Source organism: Eurytemora carolleeae, unplaced genomic scaffold, assembly GCF_000591075.1.
Source record: "Eurytemora carolleeae unplaced genomic scaffold, Eaff_2.0 scaffold95, whole genome shotgun sequence".
Lineage (NCBI taxonomy): Eukaryota > Metazoa > Arthropoda > Copepoda > Calanoida > Temoridae > Eurytemora > Eurytemora carolleeae.
Window position 1 is genome coordinate 58,052 of NW_019396113.1, and position 21,571 is coordinate 79,622.

At 32.9% G+C, this 21,571-nt stretch overlaps 4 protein-coding genes across 7 annotated transcripts in view; all 4 read left to right on the forward strand.

The window, feature by feature from the left end:
• The window catches only part of LOC111695302 (uncharacterized), an 18,141-nt gene extending 14,591 nt beyond the window's left edge, over positions 1–3,550 (forward strand). For all 3 annotated transcript variants that reach the window (XM_023464568.1, XM_023464570.1, XM_023464569.1), the window contains exons 16-17: positions 832–968; positions 2,990–3,550. In XM_023464568.1, the coding sequence (XP_023320336.1) occupies positions 832–968; positions 2,990–3,259 (407 nt within the window). In that variant the 3' untranslated portion in view covers positions 3,260–3,550. The remainder of the gene's footprint in view (positions 1–831; positions 969–2,989) is intronic.
• LOC111695312 (phosphopantothenoylcysteine decarboxylase) overlaps positions 1–17,042 on the forward strand; it is a 17,413-nt gene extending 371 nt beyond the window's left edge. The window contains exons 1-10 of one of the 2 annotated variants that reach the window (XM_023464586.1): positions 3,682–4,659; positions 5,309–5,413; positions 5,756–5,808; positions 9,009–9,068; positions 12,481–13,336; positions 13,467–13,554; positions 14,195–14,288; positions 15,168–15,229; positions 16,064–16,172; positions 16,806–17,042. In XM_023464586.1, coding sequence (XP_023320354.1) covers positions 13,234–13,336; positions 13,467–13,554; positions 14,195–14,288; positions 15,168–15,229; positions 16,064–16,172; positions 16,806–16,895 — 546 coding nt within the window. In that variant the 5' untranslated portion in view covers positions 3,682–4,659; positions 5,309–5,413; positions 5,756–5,808; positions 9,009–9,068; positions 12,481–13,233 and the 3' untranslated portion in view covers positions 16,896–17,042. Of the gene's footprint in view, positions 1–3,681; positions 4,660–5,308; positions 5,414–5,755; positions 5,809–9,008; positions 9,069–10,525; positions 10,532–12,480; positions 13,337–13,466; positions 13,555–14,194; positions 14,289–15,167; positions 15,230–16,063; positions 16,173–16,805 lie in introns of those variants that run through there. The other variant, XM_023464587.1, reaches the window with a different exon arrangement.
• LOC111695305 (cytokine receptor) overlaps positions 16,906–21,571 on the forward strand; it is an 8,152-nt gene continuing 3,486 nt past the window's right edge. The window contains exons 1-5 of the mRNA XM_023464574.1: positions 16,906–18,524; positions 18,700–18,847; positions 19,855–19,954; positions 20,719–21,008; positions 21,366–21,543. Of these exons, the coding sequence (XP_023320342.1) occupies positions 16,925–18,524; positions 18,700–18,847; positions 19,855–19,954; positions 20,719–21,008; positions 21,366–21,543 (2,316 nt within the window). The 5' untranslated portion in view covers positions 16,906–16,924. The remainder of the gene's footprint in view (positions 18,525–18,699; positions 18,848–19,854; positions 19,955–20,718; positions 21,009–21,365; positions 21,544–21,571) is intronic.
• Positions 20,683–21,571, forward strand: part of LOC111695307 (late secretory pathway protein AVL9 homolog) — a 22,078-nt gene continuing 21,189 nt past the window's right edge. Inside the window, exon 1 of the mRNA XM_023464576.1 lies at positions 20,683–20,688. The gene's annotated coding sequence lies outside the window, so the exon portion shown is untranslated. The remainder of the gene's footprint in view (positions 20,689–21,571) is intronic.

Here is a 21,571-nt window from a genome sequence, read left to right on the forward strand (position 1 = left end):
AATATCGAACTAGACGACAACCATGAATCTGATGTGATAAAGGAGAACATTTTTAAAAGCGAGGGGGGGTATATTGCGAATTAATGCAACAAAAAAAGCTTTGTTTACAATAAATCCCCTGTAAAATATCTATTTTTGAATGGTTTTGTAACTGTATCCATTAGGAGTAATTATTAATCCCGGCCTACGCGTTAAATTAGGATGAAATAACAAAAATATCAAATATGAGTGGCACTGGCCACTGCCTACTCTTCTCTCTTTGCACTTTTCAAAACTTGACTTTCAGGATTCTTCGCAACCTTTCGTCAATAAATAATTTTAGTTTTGAATGTTACTTCACCTTCGAACTAACAGTGAAACATTTTTTCGATTTGCTTCAAGAATTTTCTAATAATTAGATAAATAAAAGGTTTTTGTGAGCGGTATCTTAAAATACTTAACCATTCATAAAATCCTCCGGATCGGTTCAGCCGTTCGATGGTTTTTTTTTATCCCAACAAGCAGAGAAGCAAAGTTGAGAAAGACGAGAGGTCCCCCCCCCCCCCTGCAAAATCAAAATACTCTTTCATGGACTATGGATATGCTGAAATATAAACAGTGTTTTTAAAGTTTTGCCTGCCCATTTTTCAATGTCAACTTATATTATATTTTTTTCATATTATTTTATAAACAAAGGGTTTACATATTTTTTTACATACATATTTTTATTCAACTACATAGCACAAGATAATACAAATAAAAAAATCACAATTTACTATGTAGTTTGGACCCGCCTAACCAGAGTAGGTTGTTATTGTTATTGTAGTATTTTTATAATTTTCTTTTGTCTAGGTCCCCTGCAGCAGGGCGGAGAACTATTTGAATTATACGCCAGTATCTGTCACACCGGATCCCCGTCTGGCGGACACTATACCGCATACGCCAAACATCCTCTCTCTACCTCATGGCACTACTTTAATGACTCCCAGGTAATGTCAAGAGTCATGAACCTTCAGATTCTTTAATTTATTGGGTGGGGGGGGGGTACTCTTTTATATTTTTCCATATTAAATTTACAAATTAGTATGACATACTTGAAAATGAAATAATGAGTTAATTCTTCAATATTAGCCAGATCTTATTATTTGTGCCAGCAACAACAACATAATAATGTTAATGTTGAATTTTTATTTTGACCAGCTAGATAGAAATATTTTAGACAAAGTCTTCATTCCTCTTCTCTAACCTGCCACAAAATCTTGTTTAACCAAAATGTTTTAAGTTTTAACCAATCTTGTTTAAATAAAATGTTTTAACCAATCTTGTTTAACCAAAATGTTTTAACCAATCTTGTTTAAACAAAATGTTTTAACCAATCTTGTTTGAACAAAATGTTTTAACCAATCTTGTTTGAACAAAATGTTATAACCAATCTTGATTAAACAAAATGTTTTAACCAATCTTTTTTAAACAAAATGTTTAAACCAATCTTGTTTGAACAAAATATTTTAACCAATTTTGTTTGAACAAAATGTTTTAACCAATCTTGTTTAAACAAGATTTTTTAACCAATCTTGTTTAAACAAATGTTTACACAAAATGGTTTAACCAATCTTGTTTAAACAAAATGTTTTAACCAATCTTTTTTAACCAAAATGTTTTAACCAATCTTGTTTAACCAAAATGTTTTAACCCATCTTGTCTAAACAAAATGTTTTAACCAATCTTGTCTAAACAAAATGTTTTAACCAATCTTGTTTGAACAAAATGTTTTAACCAATCTTGTTTGAACAAAATGTTTTAACCAATCTTGTTTAACCAAAATATTTTAACCAATCTTGTTTAAACAAAATGTTTTAACCAATCTTGTTTAAACAAAATGTTTTAACCAATCTTGTTTCACCAAAATGTTTAAACCAATCTTCTTTAAACAAAATGTTTTAACCCATCTTGTTAAAACAAAATGTTTTAACCAATCTTGTTTAAACAAAATGTTTTAACAAATCTTGTTTGAACAAAATGTTTTAACCAATCTTGTTTAAACAAAATGTTTTAACCAATCTTGTCTAATCAAAATATTATCTTGGAAAAACTAGGTTATTAAAATGTTCACAAAGAAGGATGGAAGGAACTGTAAGTGTAAACGTAAGTTCAGGTGTTCCTCGTCCTATAGAGCGGCATGTCTGATTCATAACGGCAACTTCACAAGCTTTGTTTGATCAATAATCTATAAAAGATGTCCGTCCATATTAATATTTTCTTTTTTAAACCTTATTTTTAATTTGTCTCTATAAGAATCTCTCGGCAATTTCTGCTCTAAAAGTAAAGAATGAAATTGTCCAAATTTAGCACTTTTTAATTAGAAAAACGACATTATTGGTCGGATAAAGATTTACACCATAATTTTAAAGGCCCTCTCAAAATGTTTAAAAATATCCCATTTTTTCGTAATTTTGAAAATTTATGCAAGTGTTAAATATGTTTTTTTTGGTACTTTGGATTTTGGTAATTTGAAATTAAAAATAAGTAATTTTCTTTTAGTTATATTTAGGAAATTAACAACATGCACAAGGAATACCAATGTTAACAGGGTTTAATTGTTAGTTTCTTTCATTATTTTTTTTCTTAAGAAACTCTAGGATGGCCATTTTAGGTATATTTAACTGAGATTTTATCAACATGTTATTAGAAAGAGAAAATCCTGGAAACGAATGGTTTAAATGTTTTAAATGGGGTTTTGTCACTTGTTTGAAGGATGCAGGTGTGCAGAAGGGTCAAGGAGATGATGTCCTTGATGCACTAGGGTTGATATTCCTAAGCCTAATTCTGAGGCAGTACAAACTTCGGATTGTATAATGCATAAACAAATTTAAAGGATACTGCTGTGAATGGGGCACGGACATGCCCCTCCTAATATAGCGAGTCACATGAACTTACAACGACTGTCGTTTTGAGTCGTAGGGAGATTGCGCCATTTTGATATTTTAATCTGAGTTGTTTAATTATTCAGGTTGACCGTAAGATACCTGAAGGAGAAGGTCAAGAAGACGCGTATGTTCTCTTCTACCGAAGATCAGGACTCTCCTTCACGGTGAACCTGCCTGAGAACCAGGGGACGGAGGACGTCAAAATGGAGAACGCAAATGCTTTTCCTGAAGATAGAAGAATTGAAAATGTAAATGAGAATGCTGGAGATAAGCCAAGTGAAATCGAGATGGAGGGTGAAAGGATCTCTCTTGAAAATGATCAAACAGATCCTCTTGTAACGATCGGAGACTAGAGTTCTCTTTATTCAACCCAAAGCTATAAAAATTTAAAAGCCGGAAAAATGCATCCCAATTATTTTCTACCCTGCGTAGAACCATTTTAATAGGAATTCTGGTTAAACAATTTTAAATTATCTCGAACCTTCTTTTTGTGACGTCAGTAGGACACAAGTTTAGACAGTTCAAGAGAAAACCCAGTTATTAGGATTTTAAGCTTTTCTGTTTTCCTTATCCCTAAAAAAATAAAAAATTTGAAATATTAAAAAAAATTATTAGAAAAAAATAAAAAAATTTGACTTTTAAAGTACGTAATATAAGTTTAAGAAAGGTCATAAATAACATAGATCAAAGAAAAATTTTTATTTATTTTTGACATTTGTTTTAATTTATATTATAATAAGTTTGAAGGAAAAACTATTGTATACCTGGAGTAAAAGAAAAATGAATATTTTAGATTAGATTCTTGTTGAATGAATTACATTGAAAGGGAGAAAAAATTGAATTTACATTCTGTATTTATTTCTGCTATGCAGATTTCAGGATTTCCTTTTACTTTCATCCTGTCATCCTGTTTATTATGGTTAACTAATATTACAAAGGAGACTGGGGTTTTTCGGCTTTAAAAGTTTACAATTGGACTCTTTATTCTTTTTAGGAAGTGGGTAAAATGAAAAGTTTGATTTTGAATGCTTCTCAATATCTTAAATGTTAAGATTTTCATCTCATGCTGTAACTGCCGAACGTTTCATAAATTTCTACGAATCACTATATTTGTTTTATACCTAGCTATTGTCGATTATAAACTTACTTTGTTTAAGTAGATTTTATAAAGTGACAAGATTTAGAAATGAGTAATTGTGGAATATAGCTTGTATGTATATGTTGAACTCTTTTGTATTTGACTTTGCTTTGATGTATATTATTCTACTTAGAAAATCAGATTGTTATTTAACTAGAAAAATAGTTTGCGCCTCAGTTACTCAGCTAATAAGCTAGCTTGAACGCTTTATAGTTTGTTAGCTATTCATTTAGTTATCTAACTTGCACAATCGGTTAGTTTGTCTTAGAACTAGCTATAATGCTTGTCAGGATAAATTAGGCAATTGTGACTAGGTTAACGCTCTATAAAGCTAGTTATGAAGTGATCTAGCAAGCTAGTGAATAAACCTTGTCAATCTATTCATGCTGAAAACTAGGCCACACCCTTTCCAATCTTAATATATCTTTTTACAGAGAAACCTCTATAATGTTCTGCGCAGATGCGAACAAGAATTCGTCATGTTCTGCGCAGATTATATTTCTGCCTTCATCTTTCATGGAATTGTAAGCTATGGTATGATACAGTATACACTAAGAAAGGATGAGAAACTGTACTCTATCCCAGGATTCCCTTTTCTGCATGGAGGATTGTCAGGTTAATATTATTCTACATTTCTTCATTTTTTTTCCGCATTATATACTCTTGTTTTTCCTTAGTTTTCATATTTCTATTCTGTTTTAACAGCCCATCTCATTTTCCTTGTTATTGTATAAAGTAAAATATTCTTAATTGTACTACATAGATGGAATTTTGTTGTACATCGGTCTTGCCATTGGGCTGCTTTACGTGAACTATATTTTTGATTTTTAGTTTTTGATTTTCTAATTATTCCAAAAAAATAAATCTTTGAAATTTTTATATTTTAATATTAAATTTCATTTTTTAATTTTTTGATGATTTGGTAAATTAACACGTTTCAAATTTATTTTATCCTATTATTACGCCCGGTAATAAACCACTTTAGGATGATAATTTTAGGTATTTTTACGAGTTTACTCTCATCTTTTCATTGAAACGTAGTTTCTTTATTCAAATAAAGAACTGGGAGTAAATGTATATTAATATCTTGTCTACGGACCAATGAAGAAGAAAACCTCTAGGGTCGATCTACTAATATAGAAGTGTACAGTACTTGTCATAAGTTATGTACTTTTATCTAGTTTAACAGCCCATATCATTTTCCTTCTTATTTTACATGATATTTTTCATTATATTTCTTATTGTTTAAAAAGAGTACCTATAGGATTTCTTGGAGCTGGGGCCGTCTTTCCTTTCGACTTCGTGAGACGAGGAGTTATCGAGGGACAGATTAAATTCAGAAATTCTCTCTCTACGGTTCCATACGCAGGTATTTGATTTAAATACATTTATAATTAGGGTTTATACAATAGATCCGATAGAAGATAAATTAAAAAAATATTCTTAAAATCTAAATGAGAAATCTTAAATTATCAAAAAAAATAATCACTTTTTTATTTTAAAAGTAGGAAAAGATTAAAAAGAGCGTATTTGGAAGAAAAAAAATATTATATTTATTTCTTTTTTCTATTTAAAATATGATCAGAAATATTTATTTTTCCCAAAATTTAGATTTTTTAATTCTTTTTCCAATAATATTACGTCTAGTACTCAGATTTAAGAAATATAGAACAAATTAACCACTACACATTTATAAAAGTGCATTTTTCAGGAGTGTTTTTTGGACTTTACTTTTCGTGTAGGGAGGAAAATATTCGGAGTCAGGTAAATCGAATATTTGCTGTACACTGTACAGTGTACAACTGTACATTGTACAGTGTAAACTTAGAGTAAATAATATTTTCATCTTTACAAACCGTGTAAACGGTTATAAGTTTCAAATTTTAAATTTTTTTTCAAATTGGGTTTTTCAACTTTTGCAATTGTGTTTTCCCATTTTATGTAATTTCTCTATTGTCTGTTGTCATTTTGTAATGTGTGAACATTAGGATGAAAGAATCTGAACCTTTTTTTATTAGATAGGCGACCCCCATTCCACTAAATGATTGGTCTTCTGAGAATAGAACTTCTCTTTCTCCTCCGGTTGTTTTCATACTTATTTTAATAATATAACTTTTTGTATACTTTATTTTTCTTTTCCCTTTGTTAGACTGGGGTTATTATTATGATAACACTTTTTTTTGCCAATTAAAATTTGATTAAAATCTTTTTCTTTCATTATATTACAAAGAGTTTTTGAAAACTTACAATCTCAGGAGTTTTCTTTAGAAGCCATTTATTTTTCTTTACTTTGATTTTTTAAACTTAGAAACTTGATATATAACTAGTTTTATAAATTTTCTGTTTTTACCTTCCTTAATACTTAACTTCCTAAAACTTTAATGATCCAAATTTGTTTTTGTGAAAAGGATTGCATACTGACGGGAACTCCAGTATTTCCAGTTTTTAAGAAAAATTGAGTTATTTTTTAGCTTACTAGCTTTGGGAACCCAGCTTTATCTGGAAACTAAACTAAACATTTTCATGGTTCTCCCGAGCTTCCCAATGCAAATTTGAGGCAAATCGGTCGACGGGTTCATGAGATGATGGGACAAACAGACAGGGATTACTACTATATAATAAAGGCTGTACATAAAAAAGGTTCCCACTTACATTTTGAAATCTAGAACTCTCAATATTGGAAATAAAAGCTTGTGAATTCATATTTATCTAATATTTGTAACAATGAAACTGTTCCATGCAAAAAAAAATCGGATTTGAAAATGATAAAATAGTTGTTTTTTAAGAACAGTTACGATGAAAAATGTCGAGCATACATAGTTTAATGAACTATCCAATTTAAGAATTGCTTTTTATTTCCTAAAATGGTATCTAAGCGAAACCAGAACAATATAACAATAAAATGTTAAAATTTATGAACATCTGCGACCCGACACTGCAAATTGCAGCTGCCACCTAGCTGGACAGAGACATTACATAGACTCCATCAACCTTCTACAGAGGTTCTTATTTGCGTCCATCTCCTTCTTCTCTTTAATGATGTTTCTATTGAGGGTTGACAGGACAGGGATTATACTGTTATCTCTATCTGGTTTGCTTTTTTATGAAATCAGTTATTCAAGTTGTTTGACTTTGAAAGGTACAGTTGAAAGCTGTACATTTTAATATACTTAGTAGAGCTAATTACCCTGTTTTCACTGTGAACATCTAAAAACTTTTAGTTTTGTATTGATGATAAGGCTTTTTTCCGTACTTCCTTTAAATATCCTTTTCACTTAATTTAGTCACCTGAATGCGAGAGAAAATCTTTCCTGATTTGTTTTTATTTTTCCTTGGATTGGGCCTGAAATATCTAAAAGAAAAGTTTCTCCATTTCAAATGTATAGACAAATAGCGCCATGGCTTTAACTTCTTCTTTTTGTGAATATAAACTTATAAAAGATTCTTAACACTGTGATTTACAACCTGGCAATCTGTATCCGACTAGAAAAACTTTTTCATACTTCTAGCACCCTGGGAAATGGAAGCTTCTGAATGAAGTCACCATAGTCACCTCTTGGACTTTTAATACGGAATCTATAATTGGTCTGTGCAAACTTCTTCCTTGTGTATTTCTATGATTTAGAAAATGTTCAGCTTAATATTCGTAGATTTACATAAATCAGAGAAGAAATTGTACGTGGTAAACTTTTTTAATGTACAGTGTACACCCTAATACGTAAATGATGTCAGACCATATATTATAAATATTATGAATACTTGAAAAGGGTAACATACCCTGAAAGGCGATGCATTACATCGTCCCACTTCTATGAATAACCAAATTATTTTAACTAACTTACAATTAACGATATTTTTGTCTCAGAATCTATTTTTTATTGTGGATGGGGGGCCGGGGGGGTCAGACCTAACGCTTATTTTACATTACGCTAATCGTGCCTAGAAACAAAATGCAAAATATTTTTTTTTTATATCTGCAGTATTAATTATACTGAGTAACATGATTCCTAAGATTACATCTGTTACTTATCTTGACAGAGAGAAATTTCATAATCCACTGCATGGGGTGTATAATTTCTAGGATTCTTACCCCCCTCCCATCAATTCAATTTAGACGACGATTTACCTTGTTCGTATTCCTCCCAAAAAAGTTTGCGATTTGATTTCATTTACGTGGAAAAATTGAAAATCTTTTAAACTGCATCAGACAAATAAATATTCTTTTACTTTCTTTATACCTGTTTCCATCTATTCCCCTTTGATATCTCTTGAATTTTCTTGAATAACTTTTTTCTCAATTATTTGTTGATATTTTTTTGTAGGATTTTTCGATCTTCCAAAATCACTTGAATGAAAAAATCTTTTCATTGATTGCATATTTTAGCGTTTTCTATTTTAGGTATTCTACAAAAATAAACTTCATAGCACTTTCCAGGGTTAACAGTACAGTACACAGTTTACTTTGTCAAATTAGTCAGCAAATTTTTTTATGCATTTTTAGCCTAGAGCAATATACTTTAGGCGCCTTTCTCAAGTCTTAGTATTGTTAAGCCATTATGAAATTGGATTATGGAATTATGATTTGATTCGGACAAGAATTCAAATCCCTTTGATAACTAGGGATAGGAATCGTTTCGAGTTCCGTTTTCTCACATTTGGGGATTTTTTAGCATTAATGGAGTTGGCCTGAAAGTTTCTGAGATTTTTAGCACATAACAAAATCCGATTTTCTATAAGTTTGCTATTATCCCATAACAGACCAAAGATAAAATAGTTTTGGTTGATATCTATGGCTAGACTAAAAATGTTGTATAATGTAATAAACACAAACTTTTTGAGCATACAATTTCAAAATAGGTTTTTCATCTTAGATTGTTGTGAAGTCTTATAAAACTCGAATAACCTTAAACAATCTTAAACCTGCGCTTCCCGTCGTCGTCTGTTATTAATTTAAACATGTGTAGGTAGGATGGGCGCTTCTCTCCTCCTGCTCAGCTTGTCTGGCAGAGATTCCCTTCGATAAGGTAAATACTTATTTTGTTAGGGGATTTTTCTGGTTTGTAGCATTATGGACTTAAGTAAGGTTTTCATCTAGGATCAATTTGAAATAATATTTGTACAGTGTACAATGTATTGTACAGCCCCCAAAACGCCCATTAACAACAATTAGACACATAAAATATGACACAAATAGTGTCTTCAGTCGATTACTTCTGCCACAATTAAACTCTCATTATGAAGATTTTATATAATAAAGTGAGCACAGAACAAATTATATACAGTACTAGCTTGGGAACCCAGCGTTGCACATGTGGGTCATGTTGTTGTTGATGTTGTTCTAGCCAATCATCAGGTCATTTAATAGGTCTTCTTCATGTAGTCTAAGGAAAGACTGCTTAGGGTTAGGTGGGTGGGTTTGGAAGTGCAATTGAATGTGGTGGTTTGTATTATGTGGAGTTCCTTGGCAGTTAAAGCAGATATTTGTTATGTTGCTGTTTATTCTAGAAATGTGAAAGTTTAGGTAGGTACTGTATCCTGATCTTAGTTTAGATAGTGGGCAACTTGTCTTCCTTGAGAGTAATTTTTCCTGAAACTACAGGGGGATCATAGTTAGTCCCACCGATTACCCACGCGCTTTGTCCTAAACTACGATTTTAACTATTTTTCCCTATAAAGTCGTAAAAGTCGATTCAATTAATTTAGAATCTCAAAACCAAGCTAAGAACATTCTTGTGGTTTTAATCCTATATTTGATGTAACCAGAAACTTTCTTTTTTAGAATTTTTAGTGTACATTTTTACTCAGTCCACTTTTTACAGCTCAGATAATTTCTAATTTTTCATTTTTTTGTAAATGGAACAATATTGACTGGTCCGTCATCATTTTACNCCCTCCTCCTCGTTAATCAATGATTGAGGAAAGGTATTTTTAACCCAACACCTGTTAAGTATTATATTTATACAGAATATACAGTTGGAATTTTTGTCTGTCTGTTTTTTTGTTCGATCATAACTCGTGAGACCCTTGATTCGCTTTAAATCTTGATTAAAGAACTCGTAAGAACCACGAAAATATTCTAAGCTTAGTTTAAATGTTTTAAGTTTAGTTTTCGGGCAAAGCTGGGTTTCAAAGCTAGTAAATACATACAAGAAGATATAAAATCGATTTTGAGATATTCTTAAAGAGAAACCATGTCAGAAAATTCCGGGGTGATTTGTTTTAAGTTACTTTATTAATTTCAAGCGCCCCTCCATGCAAAGATGGCTATGCATGCCCGATTTATAACGACACCCTTAAAACCTTATTTTGATAAAACATGTAAAGATACCGTCGTTTATCTGACTCAAAAAAGTGTTTATATCTTTGAGTTTCTCCATTGCTTCTTTAAGCAAGAAATGCGCCAGTCACTTTCGTAGAGATACCCCAAACGAAAACAAATTAAAGAAACAAAAACATTGTAATTAAATTTTTACTATATCAGCTAAAGCTTTTAAGAGATATCGTTGTTAACATAATTGCATAGAGGGTCACTTGAAATTACGCCTTTTGTCTCTTTAACTGATATCTTGGGGNGGTTGGAACATCAAATTGGTGGATTTTTAATAGAATATATCTTCCACCCGAAAACAGTACGCATTTTACAAGCTGATGAACATGCGAGCAATCATTTGTACAAAAATGTAAACTTCCAGACTACTCTCAATAAAGGAATAAGAAATATATTTGAACGATAATTTCATGTGATTCTTTAGTTTTAGATTTCCCTTCTGGGTTCCCCTTCCCTTGCCTGTCCTTTCCCTTTCGTACCGTTGTGCATCGGACACGTCCCCATTTTTGAATGGAAGGTCACGTGAAATTACAATGTCAGTCCTTTTAATAATAAAAAACCATCCTTATATAATAAACCATATACTGAGCGGGGTTCTTCTTATGATGTAAACTCTCTAGCGGTAGTAATTATATTTAAGTGGTGCCTAAATACCACATCATCTATTCAATTAACGAGATTGAATTTATTCTACCGAATATTAAAAAATTAATTAAAATATTAAATGTATATTGACTAGTTAATATGTAACCTCACGTAAAAATCGATCGTAAAAAATTCTATTAACATATAATATTGTGACAAAAAACTTAATTAAGGATATTATTTCTTTATATTAATATTATTATAAAGATTTATTCACACACAAAGATATAAATACATATATAAATGGTGTAGGTATATAAGTTTTCTATGTTTATNATGATCTATTAACTTGTTTGATGCATTAATTAAGCAGTCAGAGCTGAAGTCAAATAATGCATCACTTTTCATTGCTTTCATTTTATTTAGTGCATCTTTGACTGACTGGCTGTTAACTTTATTTATATCATCCTGTAATCCATGATGAACTCTTTCTTGTATATTTTGCTGCACTTTATCAAAATCTTCTCCTAGAGTATGCTGGGAGTACAGATTTTCATAGATTTCTTGAAAGTGATTTGCAATATTCTGGGCCCCAACTTCTCCATCTATACAATTTGAAATTGTTGTATTTTGTCCCCGGAATTTCTTAATTTCTTTGAATATATCACCTCCTCCATTGAGCAATTTTTGAGTAAATTTATCTTGAAGTAATTGACTTTTGGCTCTCTTTAATCTTCTTATAGAATATTTATACTGCATGTGAGCATTTCGCTGCAAAATAAACAGTTCTCCCTCTCTTGGCCTCCCAGCTGCTTGCCAAACACCAAACCAGAACTTACTTTCAGCCTGATATGGTTTTACATATTCATTCCAACCTAAGATCCCTTTTGATTTTTCATTTGCCAGTCCTCCTGATTTTGGTAGGCACAACTTTGCTGCATTATCTATAGCTTCACATATTCCAGTAGCATACTCATCAATACTGGCATCATGATTCTGACAATGGAGAGTGTAGCAAAGGTTGCATTCCTGTGGTAAGCCTAGAGTATTAAGTCTTGTATCTAGATTATCTCTATAATATAGGATGCAATAATAATAAGATACCTTCTAATCTATCCCATTATTGCTGGAGCAAACCCGGGAATCGACTTTGAATTGCATTTCTTGTTTGCTAGGTAGCTCAAGCTAAACAGATAATATATTGAGGTCCTTGGAGGATGGTTTAAATCTAATTCTCACAACCAAACGACAGTTAGAAATAAAAAAAGTGCCATTTTTCGCAAACACTCCCTTTAAAATACTAAATAGATAAATATATATATGAGACGTGGAACAATATGTTAAGTAGAATTTTTAAAAAATAAAATGTGAAATTTAAAAACTGAAATATATAAATATATATATTTTACTTCAATTGTAGAAAACCAAGGATTTTAAGAGTTCTCGACACACAAGTGGAGACTGATATGGTATTTTCAACTTTATATATATTATATAAATTATCAGTTTTGTTGTACTCCTAGGCGAAGCGTGTGATGATGGGAAGCATGAGGAACATGTTGGTGATGAACGGTCTCTACATCCCCTTCGGTGCTCTTATCCTTGTTATGTACGACAAGGCGCTGATAAACTATACAAATAATCAGAATAATATCAGATTTAGTGAGACTCAAAAAACTGTGGAATAAAAAGACTACTAGAAGACTTCAGTTATGATTTTAATTAGTCCAAGAACATAAAACACATTATTTGCATAGTTAATAAGTTGACTTTAAAGCAACTGACAAAACTGTTTACTTATAACAACATAAAAGTCACATAAGATTGCTGAAATTTTGTCTCATTCAAAATTTGTATGGGGCCCACTGTATATTTCATCAATCGCCCCCCTGCTGGGATGAATAGTCATATAGTCACTAGTCAATATTTTGTATACGATGTTAACAAGCTTTTCTTGGAATTACTCGTTATGACCTTTGCAAGATTACAAGAAAAAAGGTTTAATTTCTTATTGAGTTAAAATTATATTTGATTTTTTTCACATATAATTTTAAAAAATTGATTATAATTAATAGTTAAAGTTAGCTATTATACCTAGATTCTTTTTTTGTTTAATGCAGGGATTTAAATTTTCTTGAATAATCATATCCCTGACCAACACAAAACAACAATACATTCAGATAAACCTAGCTATTCGAACTGAACCACATAATCCATGCTGTTAACAATTTGTTATTGTTAAAGTGTGCTGTACTGTACACAAGAACTTGTTTCAGATGAAAAATGTTCTTCTGGGCTGCACAGGAAGTGTAGCTAGTATTAAAATACCTGAAATCCTCGAGAAACTAAAAGAAAACTCTGAAATATCCGTTAAACTAGGTAAATTTATTCAAACATATATATTTTGATCGTTGAAAGATAAATCTGCTGGCACATTTGTAACTTCAGCATAAAATATTATTTTTAAAGATTCATATTGCCTTAAAAAATTGTTATTCTTTGTTTTAAGTTGTGACAGAGCATTCTCAGCATTTCCTGCCCCCGTTGGAATCTCTAGGAGTGGATTATCTAACTGATACTCACGAGTGGGATTGCTGGTATTTATATATTTTGCTTGTGAGTTTGTTTGTTTGTCTGTTTGTATCAAATACCGGTCAAAACGGTTGAACCATTTTTTTGTGGCAACTCTCATGACCACAGGAAAGGTTTATGGACGGTCAAATTAAAGAAACTTACCTGGAAAAAATGTTTTGAAAAGCTTCTAATGTATTCCGAAAAATCCAGGAAAATTGAAAAAGTGAAGACTTAGAAAGTAAGAGTTACAATTTTTTCTAGAAAAGGAAGTGCCCTCTTATTATAATAAGAAGTGTATAATAGGACTTATTTTTCCTGATCTATCTTTTGAAATAGTAAGATCATATTCTTTGTATTATTTTGTATCTGTTGTTTTTGATTTGATTTGTATCATGCTGTATTCTTTGTATAACTTTGTATTACAAAATATAGACATAACGCCATTATACATCATGTACACTGTTCTAGGCTACAGAAACAGAAAAAAAAAATTTTAACAAGCCAATGAAAAAGTAAAAGTATACATTTACCAATATTGTTATTCTTTTAAATAGTTGAAATATACAGCTTTCCAATTGGTTGCAATAATTAAAAAATCAATCTTCTACAGCAAAGATCTATTTGTGACACCCTGTATGCTGGTACTAACTGTACACTGTTAAGGAAGAGTAGAGGAGATCCTGTACTACATATAGAGCTGAGAAAGTGGGCAGATATCTGTATAGTTGCTCCCCTAGACGCTAACACACTTGCTAAGGTGAACTGAGAAAATAAAATGATTATTTTTTTATAAAATAACTTATTTTTCAATCTGACTTCATAACAACTATTTATAAACATTCTGTTGTGAAGCTTCGGAGGAGTCTTACAGAAATTTTTGAATAATAGTTAAAACAAATAAAAAACACGTGTTGTCAATATTTTGATATTTATAAGATTTATACTCTTGTGGAGTTATAACGGTTTATGTAAAGATATTAATTATATGTAACTAGGTTACTAATCTTTTATGTTAAGATATCAACTATATGTAACTATGTTACTAATCTTTTATGTAAAGATATCAACTATATGTAACTAGGTCTCTTAATGTTTTATGTTAAGATATCAACTATATGTAACTAGGTTACTAATGGCTTATGTAAAGATATCACTATATGTAACTAGGTTACTGAAGTTTTATGTTAAGATATCAACTATATGTAACTAGGTTACTCAAGTTTTATGTTAAGATATCAACTATATGTAACTAGGTTACTAATCTTTTATGTTCAGATATCAACTATATGTAACTTGGTTACTAAAGTTTTATGTTAAGATATCAACAATATGTAACTTGGTTACTAATGTTTTATGTTAAGATATCAACTATATTTAAGTAGGTTACTAATGATTTATGAAATAGTATTATTATATGAAATCATACTATCATAGTTTAAGAGAAATATTAAATTAAACAGACAGGAGGGCTAAAGATAGCAGTCATAGGTAGATAGGGATTCGGCACTCGCTACTTCTACTCGCGCATAACACTTAATGAGTATAAGATGGATCGGTGGGATGAGTAGATACCTGGTAAACATTCTTGTAAAAAGGGATTCATAGTAAATAAATAAATAGATAAGTAACTAACTAGGTTGCTAATGGTCAAGCTGATAACCTGCTAACCTGTGTACTTAGAGCATGGGACTTCACGAAGTAAGATATTTTTTATCATATTTGCAGACATTTCTTTTGTCTGCAATATTTGGTAGATATTGTAATTTTTGCAATTTTGCTGAATTGTGTTATGTCCCAGGAGAATGAAGCTGAAAATTTGGAGTGGATTTAAAATTATTTAAGTTGAGTCGCATCTTATTGGATTTTATTTTGAAGTTACTTACCAGGACCGGTATTTTGACCAAAAAATTCCTTCCATGTAGATGATTTTAGTTTTTAATCTAGTCCAAGAACCCCTATCGGGATGTGGTAGGCAGAATTCACGCATATTCGTGTTAATGATATAAAAAATGGTTTAGCTAATTATTTTAGGACATATCACTAATTATTGTTTGTGACTGCCTCAAAATCCTATTAAAGATTGATAAGAAAGTTAATCTGAAGAGGCTCACCCTCAGAGGCATTTTAAAGAGGGGAAGGGGGACGTCCCACTTGGAAAATTGGGTGGACTACCCCTCCCTGGAAAACTGGGGGAACGCCCCCTCCCCTGGTAAAATTAAGGAGCGCAAGAAGAGAGAGCAGACATTTTTTTAAAATAGATTTTCAAATAAAATATTCACTGTTTTTTTAAAATTTTTTTAAAATAGATTTTCAAATAAAATATTCACTTAAAATAAGTTTTTAAAAAGAAATCCAAATCCTGCTAACACATTTTCCTCCTTCCTCCCCCCTCCACCTGGTCATGGTTTTAACATAAAATTGACCGATTTCCCTGTAAAAATTTCCAGGGGGATCAAAAATGTTGGCGCAATAATTCATTTATTCCCCCCCCCCCCCGGTCCCTGCTCACCCTGTATTTGTTAAAATGTTTAGACCTATTGTTGTTGCTCCTGCAATGAATACCTATATGTTTGAGCACCCTGTTACCCGTCCACAGCTTCAGACTATTCAGGGATGGGGATATACAGTTCTAGAACCACAGGTGCAAACATATCCAACACATTAGGATAGGAAAACCTGGCCGGCGTTATTTATGTTGAGGGGTGCATTTATTGAAGAATTTCTGAAGAGGTAATTCTTGAAAGACACTTCTTCGCTGTTCTCAAAACTGTTATCTACTACAAGTTCTTTGCTTCAAATTTAATGTTACAGTAATAGGGGAAACTGTTTTAATCTACAGTTTATTCGTGATTCGCATGATATCACTATGTTAGTTCTACTAAAAGGCTGAAGGCGTACTTTTAGTGACACTCCATTTTTCGAGTGCATGTCAGATTCAGAGCGGTACCCTTTAAACCTTTAAATCTGTTTTCATAGCCTAAAATTGTTCGTTTCTAATTAAAGTTTCTCAATAACGCGACTGGCTGATTTTTACAACTGATATAAAGAAGGAAATGAAACAATTGAACAGGTTCAAGAAAGATAAACAACGATATCTTCCACATTATTGAAATTATAACGGCAATATCTTGAAGTTTGTTTTATTCTTAATAATGTTGTAGATACTTATATCGCTTCAAGCATAATGTTCCATTAATCAGCTCATTGGGTTAGATTTACAGCATATTCGTAATGTTATATTTTAAGCTTTACATTTTCTATAGTTGATATTTAGGTTAAGACTTTAGTCTGCGGGGATAAAGGAACTGGAGCTATGGCCAGTGTTGAAACCATCCTGGAGTCAATCAATTCCGTCCTGGTGTAATAAACATGGATCCAAAGTGATAAAAAGTGATGAAGACTCTACTAATAGCATTTAGTTTATTTGTAGGAGTATGGAGCATGGATTATACATGTCTCCCTGGATCATCTCCCTCCGGTGTATCCTTACCCAGGGGAGATATCTACCTGCAACACAACTCAAACAAAACCTTGTTCTGTCTACTCAACCCGGACCATGATTACTATGCCAAGCAAGGATTTAGAGCTGAGGATTTGTATTTCTGGACTCCACACGGAAATCTGGAATCTAGGATTGTTAATAGCACAACAATATCTACCAACTTTATAGCTAATACAGTAGGTACTGTAGATGTCCAGTGCCAGGTTCAGAATAAGAACCGAAGTATTGGAATCTGTAAACAGAGGTTGTTTGTTGGTTTCCCTCCACTTAATGTTACAAATTTCTCGTGTGTATCTGAGAATTGGCATAACCTTAACTGTACCTGGGACGAAGCCTTTAACCCGGTTCCCACGGTATACGATGTATCCTTCATGGAACCTGGAGCATATTCTCATCCTAAATACTGTCCTAGAGATGAAGATCTACCTCTTCATGTAGAGCATGTCCCGGAGCAATCTTGTTATCTTGATCTAACAACCCATCCGCCGTATAGACAAGCTGTATCAACCTATAAGTTCTACATCAACGCTTCCAATCCTCTTGTTCCCGGTGGAACTGTTTATCAAATATCCGTTGAGCACACTTCTATCGTGAAACCAGGAAAAGCTGTGAATCTAAACTTAACAAGTAAATCTTCAAGTCAGCTAGTTCTCTCTTACAGTGTACCAAATGAAATGCGAACCTTTAGTCCTGGAATTGTCCAACATGTGAGGTATATCGACGAATGGACGAGAAAGTGGACCATTGTGGACATGTCCAACTTCAGTTTACACCAAGATGATTTTGATATTGAAGTATCCGAGCTGAAGTTCCCCTACTCCAACTATACTTTTGAGATCAAGATGGTTTCCGGAAGTGCGGATCCGACAAATCTAAATGTCTGGTCAGACCTGACCTATATCTCAGGGAGAACCAATGCAACTGTTCCAGCCCAGGCTCCAACTATAACCCTGGGTAGTTTTGAGGTTCTGAATACAGGATCTGACAGGACTGTGTTTGCATACTGGAAAATCATGCGTCACAGAGATTTTAACGGTCCAGGGTTCAGATATCTGGCTTCCGTAAACAAGGTTCCGATACCAACATCATCTTCCTACGCCAGGTTTGACAAGGTTTCTGTCTCCGAGTTCCAGGTTCAGATCTCTGCTGAGAACAATGTTGGCATGGCTCCGGTAGTCTCCACCTTAATAATACCACAGAAGGAGTTCCTGTACGGCCTCCAGCCGAAGTCACTGACCAAGATCTGGAAAGGGGTCGGTCGGTATGAGATCGCCTGGCGATCTCCGGACCGAGATGAAGAGGTTACGTCCTATACTCTGTTCTGGTGTAAGTCCGAGGATGGAAAGGATCGTCCGTATCAATGTGACGGAGAACTGGATTGGAAAACCTTGGAACCTTGCGAGGGAACTGTGCAGAGTCATCCTCTCATTCTTCCCTCGGAGAATGTTTATCAAATAGCTGTGTCCGCCAACACTAATACTCTCTCATCAGGTTAAACATTATCTTATTAATCTTATGAATGACGTCTAATCAATCAAGTAGGTTGTTATTGTTGCCAAGAATTGATTATATTTAACTGTTTGTCATAAAGACAGCTGAAACCTTACTTTTTATTAAGATTAAATTAGGAAAAGTTAATAATCAAGATTAAATGATGTTTGTCTAGGTATGGTTTGGTCAACCTGTACAGTAATCAAGGATCGTCTAGTGTCTCGAGTTACTCAGATTGAAATCCTTCATCAGAAACCTACCTCAGTAACAGTGAGATGGAGTCTAGACTGCAGGGATCAGGCGGGGATAGTTTACGGATACAGGTACTTGTCAATATTATCAGGGTGGATTCAGAGCTTAGTTTACGGATACAGGTACTAGTCAGTATTATCAGGGTGCGTTCAGAGCTTAGTTTACGGATACAGGTACTAGTCAATATTATCAGGGTGCATTCAGAGCTTAGTTTACGGATACAGGTACTTGTCAATATTATCAGACTGGATTCAGAGCTTAGTTTACGGATACAGGTACTAGTCAATATTATCAGGGTTCATTCAGAGCTTAGTTTATGGATACAGGTATTATCTGGGTAGGTTCAGAGCTTAGTTTACGGATACAGAGGTACTAGTCAATATTATCAGGGTAGGTTCAGAGCTTAGTTTACGGATAAGGTACTAGTCAATATTATCAGGGTAGGTTCAGAGCTTAGTTTACGGATACAGGTACTGTTCAATCTTATCAGGGTAGGTTCAGACTCTTAGTTTACGGATACAGGTACTTGTCAATATTATCAGGGTAGGTTCAGAGCTTAGTTTACGGATACAGGTACTGTTCAATCTTATCAGGGTTGGTTCAAGGCTTAGTTTACGGATACAGGTACTTATCAAATCTTATCAGGGTTTGTTAAGAGCTTAGCTTAGGTATACAGGACCTTATCAATCTTATCAGGGTGGGTTCAGAGCTTAGTTTACTGATGCAGTCACTTGTCAACCTGTATGTTGTTGTTTAATTGATTTAGAAGCTACACCATTTAAGAATTTCTTTTGTTACACTAAGGCAAATTTTTACCCTGAAAGAAAAAAACACCCAAAAACGTAATTTCTGAAGGCAGTTTACTAGATGCAGAGAATTGTGAATATAAGGAAATATATATATTGAACTGGTAGAGGAGTCAGCACCTGACTGAGACCCTTACTCCGGATGGTGGTCTGGGGATCCCACATTGGGGATCTCTCATGATCTTTTTCTTATCTTATATAAGACAGTCGTCTCCTAAAGTCTTATCCTGTGTGGGTAACCCTGTATTTTTTATCATAATATTTATGTTTAGGGTTGAATATTGTACTGGTGAGGTCTGTAAAGCGATGAACGTGAGTCCAGATCATGATAGAATACAGATAGGTGGACTCATCCCATTTACTCAGTACAAGGTAACTTATTGCAATATTTATTCAATTTCTTTATATTCTCCTTTATTCATGTAATCTTCGATATTAACCCTTCTCAGTAAGTAATCCTGTGTCTACTGGATTAACAGAATTATAGGCTAGTCGCAAACAAATACGCTATAGTTAGGCGCAAACTATTTTAAACCTTGAATTTTATTTGCGTCAGAATCTGTATTTTTAGATGGATAGTCTATCTAGTCATGTGGGTCAATTATTTGCAATGATTTATTTTTTGTAAAATAAAATTGTTTTGTTCCTAAACTTATTTAACATCCTTAACGAATTTGATATCATTTTTGTAAAGGATTAAGACAAATTTTTTCAAAATCAATTCTTAATGCATTTTAAAAAACTTCCTTGAATTTATGCGCAACACTACATTTCTAGGAGAGATGGTTTATAGTTTTCAAACAAAGGAACTTAGTTCTTCCCAAAATCTAAAATGTTCTAATCCCTATTTATTTGCAACCAGGTGGTGTAAATCTTTTGTATTTCAAACTTTTTGCAAAGATTAAGGATTTAAAACATTATAGTTTGTGGTAAGAACTCAGCTTCTTTATTTTCTTGATGTGACGACTAAACCTTTCATTAACCACTGACAATGAATTTAATTTAATCTATTCAGTTAATATGTTTTTTTAAAGAAACATCATCTATTAGATTTCATTTTCAGTTTGCTCTTAATGGATTAAATATGAAAAAGTATTCAAAAAGAGGTTTTGATTTGATTTTTTTTTTTTATTAAGATCGGAGTGAGAATAAAAGACAAGGAAGAATACGGGGAGCTTGGAACTATGGTAAAAGGAGAAACTCTGCCTGATAAGCCGGGTTCTCCGCCCCTCCGCCTTCAAGTAGACGAGATCACCTCAAGCTCCGCCTTGATCTCGTGGGAACCTCCGGCAGTGCCGAATGGAATAATCGGCGAATACCGTGTTCAATACGTGTACTTTAACTCCGAGAATAAGCGAGAGGGAAGACATGATGTGTTTATAAACTCAACTAGCGCAGTGCTAACAAACCTTATCAGCTACTCAAGGTACAGAGATCAATAAAAAAAGTTTGGGTGGGGGTTGATCATAAAATTCCATTTGTCTCGTTATCCACGACGGGACCCAGAAAACTCTGTATAAGGAAGATGACATTAAAGCAATACTTGAGTGTACTTGCTCTACTAGTAAGAAATAAGTGAAATGAGTCTGTTTACACAACAAACTTGCTGTGTCTAATGTTCTTAGAACTATTTCAAATTAACACTTGAGTTTATCAGTAGTCTTCCTATTCCAGAGTTTTCTGGTTCTCACTGTATATCTATTTAAGTAATCTGTAAAAAATAGAGCTGATAGATTTACACATTGGCAAAGTTATAACATGATTTACGTTGTGTACTGTCCAGGTACGAGGTGAATGTTACAGCATGTACCGTACTGCAGGAAGGTGCACTTGGTTGCAGTCACCACTACGCCGTGCACGGATTTAAAACAAAAATTGGACCCCCGGCTAAACCTCCTCCTCCTAGGATAGAGTTTGAAAACTCTACCTTAGTTAAGATTAATTGGAATAAACAATTCCAGGTAATTATAGCAATATATTGTATTCGTT